Raw genomic sequence first — 23,733 nt, forward strand, 5'->3', positions numbered from 1 at the left:
TCCAAGTCTGTTTCCATGTGAAGGCGTTTTTACACGGAAATAAAATATAAACTCAACATGTAAAGTGTTGGTCCCATGTTTCATGAGCTGAAATAAAATATCCCCAAATGCACAAAAAGCTTATTTCTCTCAGATGTAGTACACAAATTTGTTTACATCCTTGTTAGTGAGCATAATCCATCCACCTGACAGGTGTGGCATATCAAGAAGATGATTAAACAGCATGATCAATACACAGGTGCACCTTCTGCTGGGGACAATAAAAGGCCACTCTAAAATGTGCAGTTCTGTCACGCAACACAATGCCTCAGATGTCTCAAGTTTTTGAGGGAGCGTGCAATTGGTATGCTGACTGCAGGAATCTCCACCAAAGCTGTTGCAAGAGAACTGAATATCCATTCCTCCAGTACATCCATCTGGCCTCACATCCATCTGGCCTCACAACCACAGAGCATGTGCAACCACTCCAGCCCAGGACCTCCAAATCCGGCTTCTTCCCCTTTAGGATTGTCTGAGACCAGCCACCCGGAGAGCTGATGAAACTGTGAGTTTGCACAACCGAATAATTTCTGCACATACTGTCAGAAACCGTCTCGGGGAAGCTCATCTGCGTGCTGGTTGTCCTTGACCTGACTGCAGTTTGACGTCGTAACCGATATCAAATCAAATTAAATATTATTGGTCACATATACATGGTTAGCAGATGTTATTGCGAGTGTAGCGAAATGCTTGTGCTTCTAGTTCCGACAGTGCAATAATATCTAACAAGTAATCAAACAATTCCCCAACAACTACCTAATACACACAAAGCTGTTTTTCAGTCTCTCGGTCCCAGCTTTATGCACCTGTACTGACCTCACCTTCTGGATGGTAGCGGGGTGAACAGGCAATGGCTCGGGTGGTTGTTGTCCTTGATGATCTTTTTGGCCTTCCTGTGACAACGGGTGCTGTGGCCTGGAGGGCATGTAGTTTGCCCCCGGTGATGCGTTGTGCAGACCGCACCACCCTCTGGAGAGCCCTGCGGTTGTGGGCGGTGCAGTTGCCGTACCAGGCGGTGATACAGCCCGACAGGACGCTCTCAATTGTGCATCTATAAAAGTTTGTGAGGGTTTTAGGTGACAAGACACATTTCTTCAGCCTCCTGAGGTTGAAGAGGCGCTGTTGCGGACAATGAACACAATTGCATTTTGAATTCACAAAGATTATCCAGCAACTTCACACAGCCATTGAAGAGGAGTGGGACAACATTCCACAGACCACAAGCAATATCGGATCAACTCCATCCATCAACTCCATGTCGCGCGGTATGAGGAAATGCTGGTCACATTGTTGCACATTGTTGCGGGGCTTCCATTCAGCCACAAGCATTAGTGAGGTTGGCCACTGATGGTGGGCAATTAGGTCTGGCTTACAGCCGGCGTTCCAATTCATCCTAAAGGTGTTCGATGGGGTTGAGGTCAGGGTTCTGTGCAGACCAGTCAAGTTCTTCCACAACGATCTCAACAAATAATTTATGTGTGGACCTTGCTTAGTGCACGGGGCATTGTAATACTGAAACAGGAAAGGGCCTTCCCCAAACTGTTGCCACAAAGTTGGAAGCACAGAGTCATCTAGAAAGTCATTGTATGCTGTAGTGTTAAGATTTCCCTTCAAATCAAATCAAATCAAATTTATTTATGTAGCCCTTCGTACATCAGCTGATATCTCAGTGCTGTACAGAAACCCAGCCTAAAACCCCAAACAGCAAGCAATGCAGGTGTAGAAGCACGATGGCTAGGAAAAACTCCCTAGAAAGGCCAAAACCTAGGAAGAAACCTAAAAAGGAACCAGGCTATGTGGGGTGGCCAGTCCTCTTCTGGCTGTGCCGGGTGGAGATTATAACAGAACATGGCCAAGATGTTCAAATGTTCATAAATGACCAGCATGGTCGAATAATAATAAGGCAGAACAGTTGAAACTGGAGCAGCAGCACGGCCAGGTGGACTGGGGACAGCAAGGAGTCATCGTGTCAGGTAGTCCTGGGGCATGGTCCTAGGCCTCAGGTCCTCCGAGAGAGAGAAAGAAAGAGAGAAGGAGAGAATTAGAGATCGCACACTTAGATTCACACAGGACACCGAATAGGACAGGAGAAGTACTCCAGATATAACAAACTGACCCTAGCCCCTCGACACATAAACTACTGCAGCATAAATACTGGAGGCTGAGACAGGAGGGGTCAGGAGACACTGTGGCCCCATCCGAGGACACCCCCTTCACTTGAACTAAGGGGCCTGAACCATGAAAACCAGCCCCAGACCATTATTCCTCCTCCATCACTTTACAGTTGGCATTGTGCATTCAGGCAGGTAGCGTTCTCCTGGCATCCGCCAAACCTAGATTTGTCCATTGGACTGCCAGATGGTGGTGTGATTCATCATTCCACTGCTCCAGAGTCCAATGGCGTCGAGCTTTATACCACTCCAGCTGACGCTTGGCATCTGGTGATCTTAGGCTTGTGTGCGGCTGGTCGGCCATGGAAACCCATTTCATGAAGCTTCCGTCTAACAGTTCTTGTGCTGACGTTTCTTCCAGAGGCATAACGTTTCTTCAGCACTCAGCGGTCCTGTTCTGTAAGCTTGTGTGGCCTAAAGTATAACATATGGATACGGTTTACTTTGACAGTGTTGCCATGTTATGGTTTACTTTGACAGTGTTGCCATGTTATGGTTTACTTTGACAGTGTTGCCATGTTATGGTTTACTTTGACAGTGTTGCCATGTTATGGTTTACTTTGACAGTGTTGCCATGTTATGGTTTACTTTGACAGTGTTGCCATGTTATGGTTTACTTTGACAGTGTTGCCATGTTATGGTTTACTTTGACAGTGTTGCCATGTTATGGTTTACTTTGACAGTGTTGCCATGTTATATTTTACTTTGACAGTGTTGCCATGTTATGGTTTACTTTGACAGTGTTGCCATGTTACGGTTTACTTTGACAGTGTTGCCATGTTACGGTTTACCCTGACAGTGTTGCCATGTTACGGTTTACCCTGACAGTGTTGCCATGTTACGGTTTACTTTGACAGTGTTGTCATGATACGGTTTACTTTGACAGTGTTGCCATGTTACGGTTTACTTTGTCAGTGTTGCCATGTTACAGTTTACTTTGACAGTGTTGCCATGTTACGGTTTACTTTGACAGTGTTGCCATGTTATGGTTTACTTTGACAGTGTTGCCATGTTACGGTTTACTTTGACAGTGTTGCCATGTTACGGTTTACAGTGTTGCCATGTTACGGTTTACTTTGACAGTGTTGCCATGTTACGGTTTACTTTGACAGTGTTGCCATGTTATGGTTTACTTTGTCAGTGTTGCCATGTTACGGTTTACAGTGTTGCCATGTTACGGTTTACTTTGACAGTGTTGCCATGTTACGGTTTACTTTGACAGTGTTGCCATGTTATGGTTTACTTTGTCAGTGTTGCCATGTTACGGTTTACAGTGTTGCCATGTTACGGTTTACTTTGACAGTGTTGCCATGTTACAGTTTACTTTGACAGTGTTGCCATGTTACGGTTTACTTTGACAGTGTTGCCATGTTACGGTTTACAGTGTTGCCATGTTATGGTTTACTTTGACAGTGTTGCCATGTTACAGTTTACTTTGACAGTGTTGCCATGTTACGGTTTACTTTGACAGTGTTGCCATGTTATGGTTTACTTTGACAGTGTTGCCATGTTACGGTTTACTTTGACAGTGTTGCCATGTTACGGTTTACTTTGACAGTGTTGCCATGTTACGGTTTACAGTGTTGCCATGTTATGGTTTACTTTGACAGTGTTGCCATGTTACAGTTTACTTTGACAGTGTTGCCATGTTACGGTTTACTTTGACAGTGTTGCCATGTTATGGTTTACTTTGTCAGTGTTGCCATGTTACGGTTTACAGTGTTGCCATGTTACGGTTTACTTTGACAGTGTTGCCATGTTACGGTTTACTTTGACAGTGTTGCCATGTTATGGTTTACTTTGTCAGTGTTGCCATGTTACGGTTTACAGTGTTGCCATGTTACGGTTTACTTTGACAGTGTTGCCATGTTACAGTTTACTTTGACAGTGTTGCCATGTTACGGTTTACTTTGACAGTGTTGCCATGTTACGGTTTACAGTGTTGCCATGTTATGGTTTACTTTGACAGTGTTGCCATGTTACAGTTTACTTTGACAGTGTTGCCATGTTACGGTTTACTTTGACAGTGTTGCCATGTTACGGTTTACTTTGACAGTGTTGCCATGTTATGGTTTACTTTGACAGTGTTGCCATGTTACGGTTTACTTTGACAGTGTTGCCATGTTACGGTTTACTTTGACAGTGTTGCCATGTTACGGTTTACAGTGTTGCCATGTTATGGTTTACTTTGACAGTGTTGCCATGTTACGGTTTACTTTGACAGTGTTGCCATGTTATGGTTTACTTTGTCAGTGTTGCCATGTTACGGTTTACAGTGTTGCCATGTTACGGTTTACTTTGACAGTGTTGCCATGTTACAGTTTACTTTGACAGTGTTGCCATGTTACGGTTTACTTTGACAGTGTTGCCATGTTACGGTTTACAGTGTTGCCATGTTATGGTTTACTTTGACAGTGTTGCCATGTTACAGTTTACTTTGACAGTGTTGCCATGTTACGGTTTACTTTGACAGTGTTGCCATGTTACGGTTTACTTTGACAGTGTTGCCATGTTATGGTTTACTTTGACAGTGTTGCCATGTTACGGTTTACTTTGACAGTGTTGCCATGTTACGGTTTACTTTGACAGTGTTGCCATGTTACGGTTTACAGTGTTGCCATGTTATGGTTTACTTTGACAGTGTTGCCATGTTACAGTTTACTTTGACAGTGTTGCCATGTTACGGTTTACCCTGACAGTGTTGCCGAACATGTACACAGCCAATCTGTAAATAGCACACCCAACTACCTCATCCCAAATTGTTATTTATCTTCTTGCTCTTTTGCAACCCCAGTATCTCTACTTGCACATCATCATCTGCACATCTATCACTCCAGTGTTAATGCTAAATTGTAATTATTTTGCCTCTATGGCCTATTTATTGCCTTACATCCCTACTCTTCTGCATTTGCACACACTGTACATAGATTTTTCTATTGTGTTATTGACTGTACGTTTGTTTATGTGTAACTCTGTGTTGTTGTTTTTGTGGCACTACTTTGCTTTATCTTGGCCAGGTCGCAGTTGTAAATGAGAACTAGTTCTCAACTGGCCTACCTGGTTAAATAAAGGTGAAATAAAAATATAAATAAAAAACATGTTACAGTTTACTTTGAAAGTATTATATATGGATATAGTGTACTTTGAAAGTATTATATATGGATATGAAAGTATTATATATGGATATGGTGTACATTGAAAGTATTATATATGGATATGAAAGTATTATATTTGGATATGGTGTACTTTGAAAGTATTATATATGGATATGGTGTACTTTGAAAGTACTACATATGGATATGACAGTACTACATATGGATATGAAAGTATTATATATGGATATGAATGTATTATATATGGATATGGTGTACTTTCAAAGTATTATATATGGATATGAAAGTATTATATATGGATATGAAAGTATTATATATGGATATGGTGTACTTTCAAAGTATTATATATGGATATGAAAGTATTATATATGGATATGAAAGTATTATATATGGATATGAAAGTACTACATATGGATATGGTGTACTTTGAAAGTGTTGCATTGTTGTGGTTTGTTTGCAGCGAGCCCAAGGCTGCCAAGGTTAACCTGTTCAGGAGAAGTAATACCTGTATGAAGACCGAGGATGAGAAGAAAGGGAAGGAGATCCAATATGAAGACCCCCCGGACGGTGGCTGGGGCTGGATGGTCGTACTTCACTGCTTCCTGGTACGGATTCTTCTTTCCTCCATCTTCGGGTGTTTTTTGGGAGGTTTACGAAATGTTTGTCTATTAGACACGTTTCTAGCATTTCTTGAAATAATTGTTGATATGTTATGCAATTACACAAGGTTGTGGTCCATTTGGAAAATGAACCAAATTCCTATTCCAGCATTGAAGTGAATTTGAATTGTGGTGTACTGTACTTCCTGAATTGAAAAGGAATTGACCCCAACCCTGCATGGTTGTAGTGTGGCAGACCATGTGCTCACATGTTGCTTTGTGTGTGTGTGTTTGTGCCTGCTTGCGTCTGTCTGCCTGCCTATCTGTGTACCTCCCTCCGTCGGTCTATGCCTCCAGGTGAATGTGCTGGTGATGGGGACCCTAAAAAGCTTTGGGATCTTCTTCGTGGCGTTCCAGGATGAGTTCGGAGGGTCAGCAGAGAGTATCAGCTGGATCGGCTCCATCATGTCTAGCCTGCGGCTCTCAGGAGGTCAGAGTTCACATGACAGGAAAACATTCAGACTACAACTGTGTGTGTGTGTGTGTGTGTGTGTGTGGAAGTCATATTTGTTTGCGTGTGTGTATGTGTCTCGCTCAAGGTCAGAGTTCACATGAAATCAAAGTCTGACCACATCACTCGTCCGTCAGGGGTCTGCGGTCTGGGTCTGCGGTCTGGGGTCTGGCTCTTGTGTTGCATCGCCTTAACCACTGACAAGATCTGACACCTGTCTTTCTAACTAAGAACTTAGTGGATGGATGGATGAATGAACAAATTATGGGACACATTTTCAAATGTATCTGTTTGTTCCTGTGTAGGTCCCTTGGCCTCTGTAGCTTGTGCGAAGTTGGGTAACAGAGTGACCTCTATAGCCGGGGCTGTGCTGGTCAGTGTTGGCTTCCTCATGAGTATCTTTGCCACCAGCGTGGTATTCCTCTATATCAGCATGGGGCTGATTGTAGGTAAGCTAACAAGTTAAACGAGGTTAAAGGTTAAAGTGCAGCCGCTAGCCGTGCTACATAGCAATGTAGCCCTGGGTCCTAAGTCTTAATTTGTATACTTGCAAGTATTTGTCTTGAGGTATTTGATATACTAGAACTGAGGGGTTTATCTGTCTAGCGTTTGTATTTTGTTGAGAAATCACAGGTTTCTAATGAATAATTCTGAATCATAAGTATATGATTAAGCAATAAGGCACAGGGGGGTGTGATATATGGCCAATATACCACGGCTAAGGGCTGTTCTTAGGCAGGACGCAACGCAAAGTGTCTGGACACAGCACTTAGCCGTGGTATAATGACCATGTCACAAACTCCTGAGGTGCCTTATTGCTATTATAAACTGGTTATCAACGTAATTAGAGCAGTAAATGTTTTGTCATACCCGTGGGTATACAGTCTGATATTCCACGGGCTTTCAGCCAATCAGCATTGAGGGCTTGAACCACCCAGTTTATGATCATAAACATATCATGTATCCCCTCTCAGGCCTTGGTTTTGCGCTCCTGTACCAAGCCACCTCAGTTGTCACGGCAACATATTTCCGTAAGAGGTTAGCGACGGCATACTCCATCGGAAGGTCTGGGATGGGCTTGACCTTCGCCCTCGCCCCCTTCACTCAGCTGCTGCTGGAAAAGTATGCCTGGCAAGGTACTGACACACAGACAGGCACACACACTATGTCTGTTGGTGTGTGGGAAGTATTTAATGATTCATCATTTAATGATGTGAAAATTATGTATATTTCTCTGTCTGTCACACGTCTACTGTATGCTTATTTTAGATTGACCCTGTAAAGAGCCTGTGGCACGCCTTTGTTATTTCCACAGGAGCTCTTCTGATCCTGGGAGGCCTGATGTTGAACCTGGTGGCCTCTGGGATGCTGCTAAGACCCATCCACGTGAAGCCCGCACCACCCCCTTCCTCATCCTCATTGTCATTCATCCAAAAAAGCCCTCTGATAGGTCCAGAGAAGGAAAAGAACTGCCCTCAGAATGGATGCTGCCTTAACGGATCCACGCCGTTAACCAATGGCATCGCCAAATCAGACTCTTCCTTTTCCATTCCTCCACCCCTCCACTGGGACGCTGAGACCCAAGAGAAGGCCACGACCCATGGGCTGGGTCAGAGCAACCACAGCCACCCACCTCCACCAAACCCTGAACTGACCAAACGTGTCCAGAACAGGCAGGTGAACGGGAACGTTCAGGAGCAGTCCCCCACCACGCCACTCACAGACACCCCCAGTCCTGTGGAACAGAACGGTACCATTAGCATAAACGGTTCCGCTGTGGTTGGGTTCTCCTCGCCGAACGGCACCACCACCGTGGACGACCCTATCCCACCGTTCGTGAAAAACCGAGTCCTGGACTTCTCCCTGTTAAAGAACCCCTTCTTCTGCATCTATACCTGGTCCCTGGTGTTTAGCCAGCTGGCTTACTTCATCCCTTACTTCCACCTGTCTGCCCGGGCCAGGAACCTGGGCATCGACGCCATGGACGCTTCCTTCATCATCTCTGTGGCAGGTTAGTTTCACCTGGTCAAATTTATAAATCAACCTACAGGCAGAATTTTGTGTGACACTTGTATTTTGAGAGTCCAACATAGGTGTTGAGTTTTAGTAGATGAGACAGGAATAATGTATTTTATTTGAACCAGACCCTCATTTGTCAATAAAATATATACATCCAATTGAACACTGATCAATTGACAATCAGTCTGGAAAGCTAAACTCTTAGAAAAAAAGGTTTGGTTGTCCACTTAGGAGAACCCTTTTTGTTTCCCTCTTGTCTAAATGGTTCTACTTGGAACCAAAAGGGTTCTACTTGGAACCAAAAGGGTTCTACTTGGAACCAAAAGGGTTCTACTTGGAACCAAAAGGGTTCTACCTGGAACCAAAAGGGTTCTACTTGGAACCAAAAGGGTTCTACTTGGAACCAAAAGGGTTCTACTTGGAACCAAAAGGGTTCTACCTGGAACCAAAAGGGTTCTACTTGGAACCAAAAGGGTTCTACCTGGAACCAAAAGGGTTCTACTTGGAACCACCAACAAGTGTTATTCAAATGATTTTCCTAGGGCGACAGCCAAAGAACCCTTTTAGGTTATAGTTAACTGCTTTTTTCCAAGAGTGCAGTAATAGAATCATGGGCAGGGGGTTTGACTATTCCTCTTCTGAATGTAATCTACTGTAGCTTAACATCTATTTTTTTTCAGTCTACTTAGTCAGAGGTAGAACCAGGCAACTTACTTTTCTTTGCAGTGCTGTGGTAGGGCAGCTTTTGTTTTAGAAGTGATGAAAAAAAGTCCTAATTTAGCTTTAGCTAGGGTATGAATTATGTATGAGTACTGTAGAAGCTCAGAACCTGCAGTCGTTTTACAGCTCAGACTCAGACCCTGCAGTAGTTTTACAGCTCAGACTCAGACCCCGCAGTAGTTTTACAGCTCAGACTCAGACCCCGCAGTAGTTTTACAGCTCAGACTCAGACCCCGCAGTAGTTTTACAGCTCAGACTCAGACCCCGCAGTAGTTTTACAGCTCAGACTCAGACCCCGCAGTAGTTTTACAGCTCAGACTCAGACCCCGCAGTAGTTTTACAGCTCAGACTCAGACCCCGCTGTAGTTTTACAGCTCAGACTCAGACCCCGCAGTAGTTTTACAGCTCAGACTCAGACCCTGCAGTAGTTTGACAGCTCAGACTCAGACCCCGCAGTAGTTTTACAGCTCAGACTCAGACCCTTGCTGCAGTGGTCTTACGTAACACATGCCCTTATATAAAACCTGAACTTTGGCCCAGTGGCCCAAGCCGTGGGGTTCAGCTCAGTAGTATTCCCATTGATGAGGCTGAGGCCACTCTGTATGAAAACCAGGCATGCATCCCAAATAGCACCCTAGTTCCTATATACGGCCCAGGTAAAAAACTAGTGCACTAAATAGGTAATAGTGTTCCATTTAAGGAGCACTCCAATAATAACATATCTCTCGGCCAGCCCAGTCCGTACGCTTCTACACACATGCATACTGTAGTTAAAACCGGGTGGTTAAACATACTTCATGAATTATCGAGTCACACCGGTGGTGAATGTGGTACTGAGTTGTGGAGTGGTAAATATGGTACTGAGTGGTGAATATGGTACTGAGTGGTGAATGTGGTACTGAGTGGTGAATGTGGTACTGAGTGGTGAATATGGTACTGAGTGGTGAATATGGTACTGAGTGGTGAATGTGGTACTGAGTGGTGAATGTGGTACTGAGTGGTGAATGTGGTACTGAGTGGTGAATGTGGTACTGAGTGGTGAATATGGTACTGAGTGGTGAATGTGGTACTGAGTGGTGAATGTGGTACTGAGTGGTGAATGTGGTACTGAGTGGTGAATGTGGTACTGAGTGGTGAATGTGGTACTGAGTGGTGAATGTGGTACTGAGTGGTGAATATGGTACTGAGTGGTGAATATGGTACTGAGTGGTGAATATGGTACTGAGTGGTGAATGTGGTACTGAGTGATGGAGTGGTGAATGTGGTACAGTGTTATGGAGTGGTGAGTGTGGTACTGAGTGGTGAATATGGTACTGAGTGGTGAATATGGTACTGAGTGGTGAATATGGTACTGAGTGGTGAATATGGTACTGAGTGGTGAATATGGTACTGAGTGGTGAATATGGTACTGAGTGGTGAATATGGTACTGAGTGGTGAATATGGTACTGAGTGGTGAATATGGTACTGAGTGGTGAATATGGTACTGAGTGGTGAATATGGTACTGAGTGGTGAATGTGGTACTGAGTGGTGAATGTGGTACTGAGTGGTGAATGTGGTACTGAGTTGTGGAGTGGTGAATATGGTACTGAGTGGTGAATATGGTACTGAGTGGTGAATGTGGTACTGAGTGATGGAGTGGTGAATGTGGTACAGTGTTATGGAGTGGTGAGTGTGGTACTGAGTTGTGGAGTGGTGAATGTGGTACTGAGTTGTGGAGTGGTGAATGTGGTACTGAGTTGTGGAGTGGTGAATGTGGTACTGAGTTGTGGAGTGGTGAATGTGGTACTGAGTTGTGGAGTGGTGAATGTGGTACTGAGTTGTGGAGTGGTACTGGGTTGTGGAGTGGTACTGAGTTGTGGAGTGGTGAATATGGTACTGAGTGGTGAATATGGTACTGAGTGATGGAGTGGTGAATGTGGTACAGTGTTATGGAGTGGTGAGTGTGGTACTGAGTTGTGGAGTGGTGAATGTGGTACTGAGTTGTGGAGTGGTGAATGTGGTACTGAGTTGTGGAGTGGTGAATGTGGTACTGAGTTGTGGAGTGGTGAATGTGGTACTGAGTTGTGGAGTGGTGAATGTGGTACTGAGTTGTGGAGTGGTGAATGGGGTTGTCTGTAAGTAGTTATGGTTGTCTCTAACTAGTTTTGGTTGTCAGTAACTAGTTCTGCCAAATGGTTTCCAAGATAATGTCTGTTGCCACAGTCTGCTCTGTGTGTAGTAATGGAGGGAATGTAATGATAGGAGACGTGTAGTGTGTTGTGACAGACTGTCACGTCGAGTAGCTAGCTAGCTAGTGCACAAGCTTTGAGTTCTGAGATTAGGACTGGGAGTGTTAGGATGGGTGCTGGTACGTGTATTAATGTAGGCCTAACACAGAGGTTTATGTGCCGGGGTCCAGTAGAGTCAGTGAATGCCAGGCAGACAAAGCCAGCAGTGGGTATGGATGTCTCTATTTTCATCTTGACCCCTGAGTACCCCTAAAAAAAGCAGAGGGCTGACGATCCGGGTGTCGCAGAGAACATTAGTGGATGGCCTGTCCTCTTGAGTTAACCCTATCAGTCCTTAGATCACTTCTTTTCATTGATCTGCATGTCCAGCCCTCATATTTATCCTCACAATGAAGGGTTTTCCCATGTTCTGGTCAGGACAACCAGGACTACAATGAAGGGTTTTCCCATGTTCTGGTCAGGACAACCAGGACTACAATGAAGGGTTTTCCCATGTTCTGGTCAGGACAACCAGGACTACAATGAAGGGTTTTCCCATGTTCTGGTCAGGACAACCAGGACTACAATGAAGGGTTTTCCCATGTTCTGGTCAGGACAACCAGGACTACAATGAAGGGTTTTATTTTCAGGACAACCAGGACTACAATGAAGGGTTTTCCCATGTTCTGGTCAGGACAACCAGGGCTACAATGAAGGGTTTTCCCATGTTCTGGTCAGGACAACCAGGACTACAATGAAGGGTTTTATTTTCAGGACAACCAGGACTACAATGAAGGGTTTTATTTTCAGGACAACCAGGGCTACAATGAAGGGTTTTCCCATGTTCTGGTCAGGACAACCAGGACTACAATGAAGGGTTTTCCCATGTTCTGGTCAGGACAACCAGGGCTACAATGAAGGGTTTTATTTTCAGGACAACCAGGACTACAATGAAGGGTTTTATTTTCAGGACAACCAGGACTACAATGAAGGGTTTTATTTTCAGGACAACCAGGACTACAATGAAGGGTTTTATTTTCAGGACAACCAGGACTACAATGAAGGGTTTTATTTTCAGGACAACCAGGACTACAATGAAGGGTTTTCCCATGTTCTGGTCAGGACAACCAGGGCTACAATGAAGGGTTTTCCCATGTTCTGGTCAGGACAACCAGGACTACAATGAAGGGTTTTCCCATGTTCTGGTCAGGACAACCAGGTCTAAAATGAAGGGTTTTATTTTCAGGACAACCAGGACTACAATGAAGTGTTTTCCCATGTTCTGGTCAGTACAACCAGGGCAAAAAAACTATTTAACATGAACAGTTGCATTCATGAGTTTTATGGACAAATGTCAAGTTAGAAAATAAGGTCCATATGAACTCATATGAACGCTGTAAGTACAGAACTTGTTTGCTTGGTGGGAAATACATGTCAGAGATAACTGTTTGGAGTTTGTGACAGCAGCTATGTGAGCAAATTACAGTATTATAGACATTATGTCCTGGGATTTCCCATGATCTATGTAGAAGAACCCCTTACAGTATTATAGACACTATGTCCTGGGATTTCCCATGATCTATGTAGAAGAACCCCTTACAGTATTATAGACACTATGTCCTGGGATTTCCCATGATCTATGTAGAAGAACCCCTTACAGTATTATAGACACTATGTCCTGGGATTTACTATGATATTCTATGTAGAAGAACCCCTTACAGTATTATAGACACTATGTCCTGGGATTTACTATGATCTTCTATGTAGAAGAACCCCTTACCTTCTAATGACTCTTGTGTAGTTTGTGAATGTGTTCATGAGTCTCAGCTTTTAATAGATACAGTTTATAGCTCAAACCGTTCAGACTCGCCAGAAGTTTTTGTGAAAATACCTGTATCCCTTCAGGAACCGCCCTTGTCTCAGAAACACAGCTGTAGCTCAGCCCCTGTTAATCACACAGACTAGTGGTTGGTATCTATGGATGCAGAATTATATAATGGTACAACCCAGAATTATGTAGCTCAAACACACTTTTTAAAGGGGGTTAGACGTACAAAACACGCAAGCGTGTTAAAGGGTTAAAGGGTTTAACACAGTGAGGTGGAGAACATTATAAAGGATGGTCTATGCTCCTCGTGGAGTTAAAAGGTTTTCATAAGTAGGTCTGTGATTAGGGGGGATGATGGCATTGGGGTATTCTCAGCACACATTTGTTCTGTCTCACATTCTGCTGTCATGTCATTCCCAGAAAGTGAACAGAGACAGAGAGAGACAGAGAGAGACTGCCACCCACTCCTGCCACAACAAACCCAACATATCCCCAATGTCCCCCAGCCTTCTCCCTCCCTCCCTCTCCTCCCCACATCAATTGAAAGAGGCCCTTTCAGCTAGCTGAGCTCAGACAGAGAGGAGGGCCACCATAGTCCAGACCATAGAAATTGAATTACTAGAACGCACATTCCCATTCCAGTCCATGTTCATTCATTCTATTATTTCTATTTCTATGCTCCAGACAAGGCCTCATGTCAGGCCATCGTCGCTGCTCCACTGGCATTGCTAGGCAACGGCTTACTGAGTAAAAGTGGCTGCCGTGGCGACAGGAGGGCATCCCGATTATCATTTTTTTGTCCAATGTTGAAGTGGCTGGTTGATATTGTTCCCTCAGAATCGCTGAGGCGGAGATGTGTACAAATGGAGAGGCGAGATGAGCCAACAGAGCTTGTTTAGTAATGAGAAGGACTGGGGGAAAGAGGAATGACTAACATGTGTTTTAAACCCCTGCTTTAACAGGGGGACCTCACTAGGGAATCATGTGGTTTAAACCCCTGTTTTAACAGGGGGACCTCACTAGGGAATCATGTGGTTTAAACCCCTGCTTTAACAGGGGGACCTCACCAAGGGAATCATGTGGTTTAAACCCCTGCTTTAACAGGGGGACCTCACTAGGGAATCATGTGTTTTAAACCCCTGCTTTAACAGGGGGACCTCACTAGGGAATCATGTGGTTTAAACCCCTGCTTTAACAGGGGGACCTCACTAGGGAATCATGTGTTTTAAACCCCTGATTTAACAGGGGGACCTCACTAGGGAATCATGTGGTTTAAACCCCTGCTTTAACAGGGGGACCTCACTAGGGAATCATGTGGTTTAAACCCCTGATTTAACAGGGGGACCTCACTAGGGAATCGTGGTTTAAACCCCTGATTTAACAGGGGGACCTCACTAGGGAATCATGTGGTTTAAACCCCTGCTTTAACAGGGGGACCTCACTAGGGAATCATGTGGTTTAAACCCCTGATTTAACAGGGGGACCTCACTAGGGAATCATGTGTTTTAAACCCCTGCTTTAACAGGTGACCTCACTAAGGGAATCATGTGGTTTAAACCCCTGCTTTAACAGGGGGACCTCACTAAGGGAATCATGTGGTTTAAACCCCTGCTTTAACAGGGCGACCTCACTAGGGAATCATGTGGTTTAAACCCCTGCTTTAACAGGGGGACCTCACTAAGGGAATCATGTGGTTTTAAACCCCTGCTTTAACAGTGACCTCACTAGGGAATCATGTGGTTTAAACCCCTGCTTTAACAGGGGGACCTCACTAGGGAATCATGTGGTTTAAACCCCTGATTTAACAAGGGGACCTCACTAGGGAATCATGTGGTTTAAACCCCTGCTTTAACAGGGCGACCTCACTAGGGAATCATGTGTTTTAAACCCCTGCTTTAACAGGGGGACCTCACTAAGGGAATCATGTGGTTTTAAACCCCTGCTTTAACAGGTGACCTCACTAAGGGAATCATGTGGTTTTAAACCCCTGCTTTAACAGTGACCTCACTAAGGGAATCATGTGGTTTTAAACCCTTTAACTCCATGAGGAGCGTAGTCCATCCACTTCTCCTCGTCACTGTGGGAGCTTGCTCAGTCTGATACTTTTTGTTTATGACAGTTTACGGTGGAACACGTGAACATGTAGTTTCAGAATTCGACCTGTTGGAGACCCCTGATTTACACTATATATATATATATATATATATATCACATACAATATATATATACAGTGGGGAGAACAAGTATTTGATAACCTGCAAAATCGTCAGTGTTTCCTACTTACAAAGCATGTAGAGGTCTGTAATTTTTATCATAGGTACACTTCAACTGTGAGAGACGGAATCTAAAACAAAAATCCAGAAAATCACATTGTATGATTTTTAAGTAATTCATCTGCATTTTATTGCATAACACAAGTATTTGATCACCTACCAACCAGTAAGAATTCCGGCTTGCTCACCGTTCTTGTGATCATTTTGACCCCACGGGGTGAGATCTTGCGTGGAGCCCCAGATCGAGGGAGATTGTCAGTGGTCTTGTATGTCTGCCATTTCCTAATAATTGCTCCCACAGTTGATTTCTTCAAACCAAGCTGCTTACCTATTGCAGATTCAGTCTTCCCAGCCTGGTGCAGGTCTACAATTTTGTTTCTGGTGTCCTTTGACAGCTCTTTGGTCTTGGCCATAGTGGAGTTTGGAGTGTGACTGTTTGAGGTTGTGGACAGGTGTCTTTTATACTGATAACAAGTTCAAACAGGTGCCATTAATACAGGTAACGAGTGGAGGACAGAGGAGCCTCTTAAAGAAGAAGTTATAGGTCTGTGAGAGCCAGAAATCTTGCTTGTTTGTAGGTGACCAAATACTTATTTTCCACCATAATTTGCTAATAAATTCATAAAAAAATCCTACAATATGATTTTCTGGATTTTTTTTTCTCATTTTGTCTGTCATAGTTGAAGTGTACCTATGAGGAAAATTACAGGCCTCTCTCATCTTTTCAAGTGGGAGAAATTGCACAATTGGTGGCTGACTAAATACTTTTTTGCCTCACTGTATATATATATATATATATACAGTGCCTTGCGAAAGTATTCGGCCCCCTTGAACTTTGCGACCTTTTGCCACATTTCAGGCTTCAAACATAAAGATATAAAACTGTATTTTTTTGTGAAGAATCAACAACAAGTGGGACACAATCATGAAGTGGAACGACATTTATTGGATATTTCAAACTTTTTTAACAAATCAAAAACTGAAAAATTGGGCGTGCAAAATTATTCAGCCCCTTTACTTTCAGTGCAGCAAACTCTCTCCAGAAGTTCAGTGAGGATCTCTGAATGATCCAATGTTGACCTAAATGACTAATGATGATAAATACAATCCACCTGTGTGTAATCAAGTCTCCGTATAAATGCACCTGCACTGTGATAGTCTCAGAGGTCCGTTCAAAGCGCAGAGAGCATCATGAAGAACAAGGAACACACCAGGCAGGTCCGAGATACTGCCGGATTTGGATACAAAAAGATTTCCCAAGCTTTAAACATCCCAAGGAGCACTGTGCAAGTGATAATATTGAAATGGAAGGAGTATCAGACCACTGCAAATCTACCAAGACCTGGCCGTCCCTCTAAACTTTCAGCTCATACAAGGAGAAGACTGATCAGAGATGCAGCCAAGAGGCCCATGATCACTCTGGATGAACTGCAGAGATCTACAGCTGAGGTGGGAGACTCTGTCCATAGGACAACAATCAGTCGTATATTGCACAAATCTGGCCTTTATGGAAGAGTGGCAAGAAGAAAGCCATTTCTTAAAGCTATCCATAAAAAGTGTTGTTTAAAGTTTGCCACAAGCCACCTGGGAGACACACCAAACATGTGGAAGAAGGTGCTCTGGTCAGATGAAACCAAAATTTAACTTTTTGGCAACAATGCAAAACGTTATGTTTGGCCTAAAAGCAACACAGCTCATCACCCTGAACATACCATCCCCACTGTCAAACATGGTTGTGGCAGCATTATGGTTTGGGCCTGCTTTTCTTCAGCAGGGACTGGGAAGATGGATGGAGCCAAATACAGGACCATTCTGGAAGAAAACCTGATGGAGTCTGCAAAAGACCTGAGACTGGGACGGAGATTTGTCTTCCAACAAGACAATGATCCAAAACATAAAGCAAAATCTACAATGGAATGGTTCAAAAATAAACATATCCAGGTGTTAGAATGGCCAAGTCAAAGTCCAGACCTGAATCCAATCGAGAATCTGTGGAAAGAACTGAAAACTGCTGTTCACAAATGCTCTCCATCCAACCTCACTGAGCTCGAGCTGTTTTGCAAGGAGGAATGGGAAAAAATGTCAGTCTCTCGATGTGCAAAACTGATAGAGACATACCCCAAGCGGAACACCGAGTGTTGAAGCACCTAAGGCCCTCAGTTGCAACACTCACTTCCGAGTTCCAAACGGCCTCTGGAAGCAACGTCAGCACAAGAACTGTTTGTCAGGAGCTTCATGAAATGGCTTTCCATGGCCGAGCCGCAGCACACAAGCCCAAGATCACCATGCGCAATGCCAAGCATCAGCCATTGTGGTATATAGCTTACCACCATTGGACTCTGGAGCAGTGGAAACGCATTCTCTGGAGTGATGAATCACGCTTCACCTTCTGGCAGTCCGAAGGACAAATCTGGGAACGCTACCTGCCCCAATGCATAGTGCCAACTGTGAAGTTTAGTGATGGAGAAATGATGGTTCGGACCCCTTAGTTCCAGTGAAGGGAAATCTTAACGCTACAGCATACAATGACATTCTAGACGATTCTGTGCTTCCAATTTTGTGGCAAATGTTTGGGGAAGGCCCATTCCTGTTTCAGATTGAAAATGTCACTGTGCACAAAACGAGCTCCATACAGAGATCAGTGTGGAAGAACTTGACTGGCCCTGACCTCAACCCCATCGAACACCTTTGGTATGAATTGGAAAGCCGACTGCAAGACGGACCTAATTGCCCAACATCAGTGCCCGATTTCACTAATGCTCTTGTGGCTGAATGGAAGCAAGTACCTGCAGCAATGTTCCAACATCTGGTAGAAAGCCTTCCCAGAAGATTGGAGGCTGTTATTGCAGCAATGTTCCAACATCTAGTGGAAATCCTTCCCAGAAGAGTGGAGGCTGTTATAGCAGCAAAAGGGGTTAACAACTCCATATTAATATCCATGGTTTTGGAATGAGATGTTCGATGAGCCTGTGTCCACATACTTATGGTCATGTAGCTAAGTAATCTGATTCTACCCCCCCCCCCCCCCCCCCCCCCCCCCCACTTCCGCAAAGAAATCACATTCGACGTCAAAGTCCATCATAAATACCTTCCAAACACACTGCTCTGGCCTCCCAAGACCCCAAGAATCCTTGTAATGACTTTCTCGGCACATTTTTTGTCTGCTAATTTATTTCATTAGGCTAATATTTACCTATGTATTTAAAAAAAATGTAATATTGAAATTCAGGAAGAAGATTAATGTGCGCCATGATTCGGGACCTGGGTCTGGACTGCTTATTAGTATTATGAGTCATGGAAAAGGAAATTGAGTCACAAAATAAAATCAAAACACAATAGTCCGTAGGATTATGTTACATGTACAGTAGTAAAGCCAAATACAACACGAGCAAACAAATAACATTACAAATGACTTTGTAGTGACTACAGGTTTTAGCTATTTATTTTTGCAACCTACCTCGAATGGTTGGAGCTTTCCCGTCTATGGTGGAAAAAACAGTGGGAATAGAAGCTGGTTTCAACCGGTCCCAAAGTGATCAAAGTCATCAAAGTCATCAAAGTGATCACTCTAATCCCAAAGTGATCAAATTGATCACTCTAATCCCAAAGTGATCAAAGTCATCACTCTAATCCCAAAGTGATCAAAGTGATCACTCTAATCCCAAAGTGATTAAAGTCATCACTCTAATCCCAAAGTGATCAAAGTCATCAAAGTGATCGAAGTGATCACTCTAATCCCAAAGTGATCGAAGTGATCACTGCAAACGGACAACCGGCGCTGGTGAATCCCTTCTGGCTTTGTATCGACACCATAAATCAGGATGTCGGATGGCCTGCAGCCGTGCCCGACACATAGTTATATCGTGGACAGGAAAAGAGTGAAAATGTGCAGTATATTTGTATCTGACAGGGACATTATTGCGCCCGGGGGGGAGGGGTACAATGCCCCCCACTTCTGGGCAGATATTCTGCCTACTTACTTCCCTGAAGTTACTCAGCTACTCGAGTATGATTCGCCTACAACTTTACTTCAGAGATTGGAAACCACTACTAACCACTTGCCTAGCTACTTTGTGTACTTCTCTTTGTTTGCTTCCTGTCGTCCTTACTTCAGAGATTGAAGACCAATAGTAACATGCTCCTTCATCCTGCCTCGTGTAATTATCAATCTTAGAACTACGAAGAAGAAAATCAATGGATTACAGACGATATGAAAGACCTTCATGTTAGCATAAAGTAGGTCTTATTTAAAATAAAATAAAATACTTTTTACATATAAGTCAATGCCAAGTCACCAAATGTTGTTTATGTAATGATAAATACACATGGTTTTTAATGCATATTTAGGTAATTTTGGAAATGTGGCATGTTTATATAAACATACAGAAATCTACGTACTCAAGCAATGCACCTAGAAACTGTCTGGGGGTACTGACAAACTTCCAGGCAAGTGTTATAAAGAGCCCAGAAGTGTTTTTGGATGAACTTCCCCTTTAAGGTTTATCGTTGAGTTGCATGGTGCACTAACACCTGCCTGTCTTATCTGTCAGAGGTGAGAGCCCCACAAACATCAAGGCCACAGACAAAGCCTTGTGACTTCCCATTCCCAAGCATTTGGCTTCCAGGAAGAGTGGAGTGGAGAGGATCTGTTTGTGCTGTTTTGAGTTGTCATGAGTTGGCAAGTCTGTTCCGGGTTGGCAAGACAGCACAAACAGATCTGGGACCAGGCTAAATAGAACGAGGCAGCTTTATTGAAAGCCGTTGTGCTGCGTTTCTACAGAAACAGCTGTTGAACAACTTCCACCAACCTGCTGCGAGTAAAACACACAAACAACCTCAGGGCGAGTCTGTTCTCCGGAGGCGGACCATGGGGGGGGGGACCGTGGGGGGCGAGGGGGGCGCTCTCTGGTCACTAGGAGAGGACAGATAAACAGGAACAGGGGAAAGACAGCTGTCTGGACTCATTGCTGTGGAATATTCCACAGTAGAGATAGTAATGTTCTGTTACAAGACATAGAGCTCGCTAGCTTGTAGTCCTAAAAAAATGTAAATGAGTTGGCCGTGGCTCGTTGGTCAAAGCTTACGGGGAAATGAATAGGGGTTTTGTTAGGTGTTTGGATAAACTCTGAAAGTAAGGTCTGTGGTAAACACAGGTTTAGGAGATGTTCTATGAGATAATATCTGTCATTTAACATGCCCTTCCATGAATTATGAACCCTTTATGTGCTTGCTTTTTATTACATCAAGTCTTCAAAATGCACAAAAAGGGACGTTAGCTGATGAAGATTATCTCATAGAACAAAACGTAAAAGATCTCCTGAGCCTGTGTTTACCGCAGACATTATTTTCGGGCATTTATCCAAAACTTCTCCAAAATATATATTTTTTTCCCCCGTAGGCTTTGACCAACAAACCATGGCGGAGCTAGCCTCAGTTGGTGCCGTCAAAAAGACGCCATTACTATTGCTCTCTAGTTTTAGTCACGTTTTTATGATGGTCTTTCTTCAGCAAGAAAAATTGACCATCACACAGCTGCAAATCACATCCTGATAAAAGCTGTTGATCGTTTTCAACCAATGAGACTAGAAAAGACTACCAGCTTTTAAAATCTATCATTCTACTCAACTACTTTTCTAGACTCTCACAAGTGTACTCTAACAAAGTGATAACCTATAATTCTGCAGAGTATCTGAACTGAAGTCCATAGTAGATTTGAAGTCACTAAATGTAGTGTGCACCTTTATCACTGCAGTACTGGATTTACAGAGGGAATCACTATGGCTGTATCCCATAGGTCACCCCATGTGTGCCCTGGTCAAAAGTAGTGAAATATATAGAGGCTGCCATTTGAAATGCAGACGAGTAATGATCTGACTGCATTTCGTTGATCAATGGGATGATGATGCTGCCGTCTGTCTGCCCTGAGCTATTCCTGAACCCAGGATCAATACAGCCACAGCAGCGGCAGGGGCTATCACATTCACATTGACCTCAGAAAGATAAGGGAGGTCACGTCAAAAAATGGCACCCTTTTCCCTATATAGTGGACTACTCTTGCCCAGGGCCCATAGAGCTGTGTTCGAAAGGAGTGCACTTTGTAGGAAATAGGCTGGCGTTTTTTAATGTACCTTCATCATCGGCCACTAGAACCAATCAATTAAAAACGTAATCAATAGATTGTGGTGTGACAGATGACCGTGAATACAGTACTCGATGCAGATCTTATCTCCTCATTTAGATGTTGCCGTTATCTACTGATTGTCTCTATCATGTTCAGCTGTTGGAGTAAGCTGTTGTCAGTCAGGGCATTATGAATGAACACACTGTTGCTTATGATAAGCCACTGCACTAATCAACCTCTGTGTCCCATCGAGTCGGCAAACGTTGTGGAACCCTGCAGATTACAATTCATCACAAATAGAACTGATTGTGATTCCCGAATTCTACCAACGTTTGTTTGTGTAGCCTGTTCACAGATCTTTGTGCTCATGCCAACTCCATCGCTTTCATTGTCAAGCCAAACATTGCAATGAGTGACAAGGAGTTCGGATGATAGCAGAAACAGACTGGCACTCAGGCATGATAGTGTTCCACAACGTGGTGCCCTGCTGAACGCAGCCACAACACTGGACGTTCTCTTCAACGTGACAGGGAACACAGGACTCCAGATGGGAACTCTGTGGGAGACTGAGTGGGAGGAGACTGAGTGGGAGGAGACTGAGTGGGAGGAGACTAATACATCCTCATCATTCACCAGATGTCACACATCATGTTTTAGCACAGTGTGAAGACTGCTGCTGCCATGTCTCTGTCTTTCTCTCTCTCTCTCTCTCTCTCTCAGATAAAGGTTGGTCTATCTCTCTTAGTCTGGCTCTCGCTCGCCCACTCATGCATGCATGGGTTATTCTATACTTCGGAAAGATTAAGGCATGGCGATTGATTTACTGATTGATTGAAACAAGGTCTGAATTCAGTACGTTTATTTTTTGTTCTGGAACATTCAATTGAACGGAAAGGGTTCAATTACTGAACAAACCGTTTGAAAAATGGGGAGGGGTTGGGTTGTGGGTTGGGGAACGCTGTCACTATGGCCACTCCCTTTAAAATACATCACTCATTGCATTAAGCCACACCCATCAAATGGGAGAGAATGTACATCAAAGTCGGTTCAAGAACGTACAATCAATCAAATGTATTTATAAAGCCCTTTTTACATCAGCAGATGTCACAAAGTGCTATACAGAAATCCAGCCTAAAACCCCAAACAGCAAGAAATGCTGATGTAGAAGCACGGTGGCTAGGAGAATCTCCCTAGAAAGAAACCTAGAGAGGAACCAGGCTCTGCGGGGAGGCCAGACCTCTTCTAGCTGTGCCGGTTACATTGCCATTAAAGCCAGATTGTTCTTCAAGACGTTCAAACGTTTATAGATGACCAGCAGGGTCATACAGAGGTTGAGACAGCAGGTGCGGTAGAGAGAGAGAGTCAAAAACAGCAGGTCCAGGATAAGGTAGTGCGTCCGGTGAACAGGTCAGGGTTCTATAGCCGCAGGCAGAACAGTTGAAATTGGAGCAGCAGCATGACCAGGTGGACTGGGGACAGCCAGGAGTCATCAGGCCAAGTAGTCCTGAGGCATGGTCCTAGGGCACAGATCCTCCGGGACGGGAGGGAGAGTGGGAGAGAGAGAATTAGAGGGAGCATACTTAAATTCACAGGACACCAGATAAGACAGGATAATTACACCAGATAGAACAGACTGACCCTAGCCCCCCGCACATAGACTATTGCATCATAGATACTGGAGGCTGAGACATAGGGGGGTCGGGAGACACTGTGACCCCATCTGACGATACCCCCAGACAGGGCCAACTAGGCAGATTATAACCCCACCACTGTGCCAAAGCACAGCCCCCACACCACTAGAGGGATATCAACAGATCACTACCCTGAGACAAGGCTAAGTATAGCCCACAAAGATTTCCTCCACCGCACAAGCTGGAGGGGGACACAGAACCAGGCAGGAAGATCACATCTGTGACTCAGCCCCCCTAACAATAACTTTTTGGGGAAACGTGTTGTTCAGTACAAGGTGTTAAGCAACGTAGCCAACGTTCAAGCGAACTGACTGCACTTCTGGACAGATGCCAGCACACCTACCTTGCATTCCAAAGAGGTGTGCCAAAACGTTGACAAAAATGCACCTTGGTTTGACTTTTTCTAGTATTGGGGAGTAGAAAACTGCATGTAGTTCAA

General features: G+C 44.0%; 1 protein-coding gene across 2 annotated transcripts in view; it reads left to right on the top strand.

Moving 5' to 3' along the window:
- The window catches only part of slc16a4 (solute carrier family 16 member 4), an 82,577-nt gene that overhangs the window by 32,824 nt on the left and 26,020 nt on the right, over nucleotides 1-23,733 (top strand). For both annotated transcript variants that reach the window (XM_021616945.2, XM_036988919.1), the window contains 5 exons: nucleotides 5,784-5,928; nucleotides 6,280-6,412; nucleotides 6,739-6,882; nucleotides 7,408-7,569; nucleotides 7,749-8,444. In XM_021616945.2, coding sequence (XP_021472620.2) covers nucleotides 5,784-5,928; nucleotides 6,280-6,412; nucleotides 6,739-6,882; nucleotides 7,408-7,569; nucleotides 7,749-8,444 — 1,280 coding nt within the window. The remainder of the gene's footprint in view (nucleotides 1-5,783; nucleotides 5,929-6,279; nucleotides 6,413-6,738; nucleotides 6,883-7,407; nucleotides 7,570-7,748; nucleotides 8,445-23,733) is intronic.

Source organism: Oncorhynchus mykiss, chromosome 9 (assembly GCF_013265735.2).
Source record: "Oncorhynchus mykiss isolate Arlee chromosome 9, USDA_OmykA_1.1, whole genome shotgun sequence".
Taxonomy (NCBI): Eukaryota; Metazoa; Chordata; class Actinopteri; order Salmoniformes; family Salmonidae; genus Oncorhynchus; species Oncorhynchus mykiss.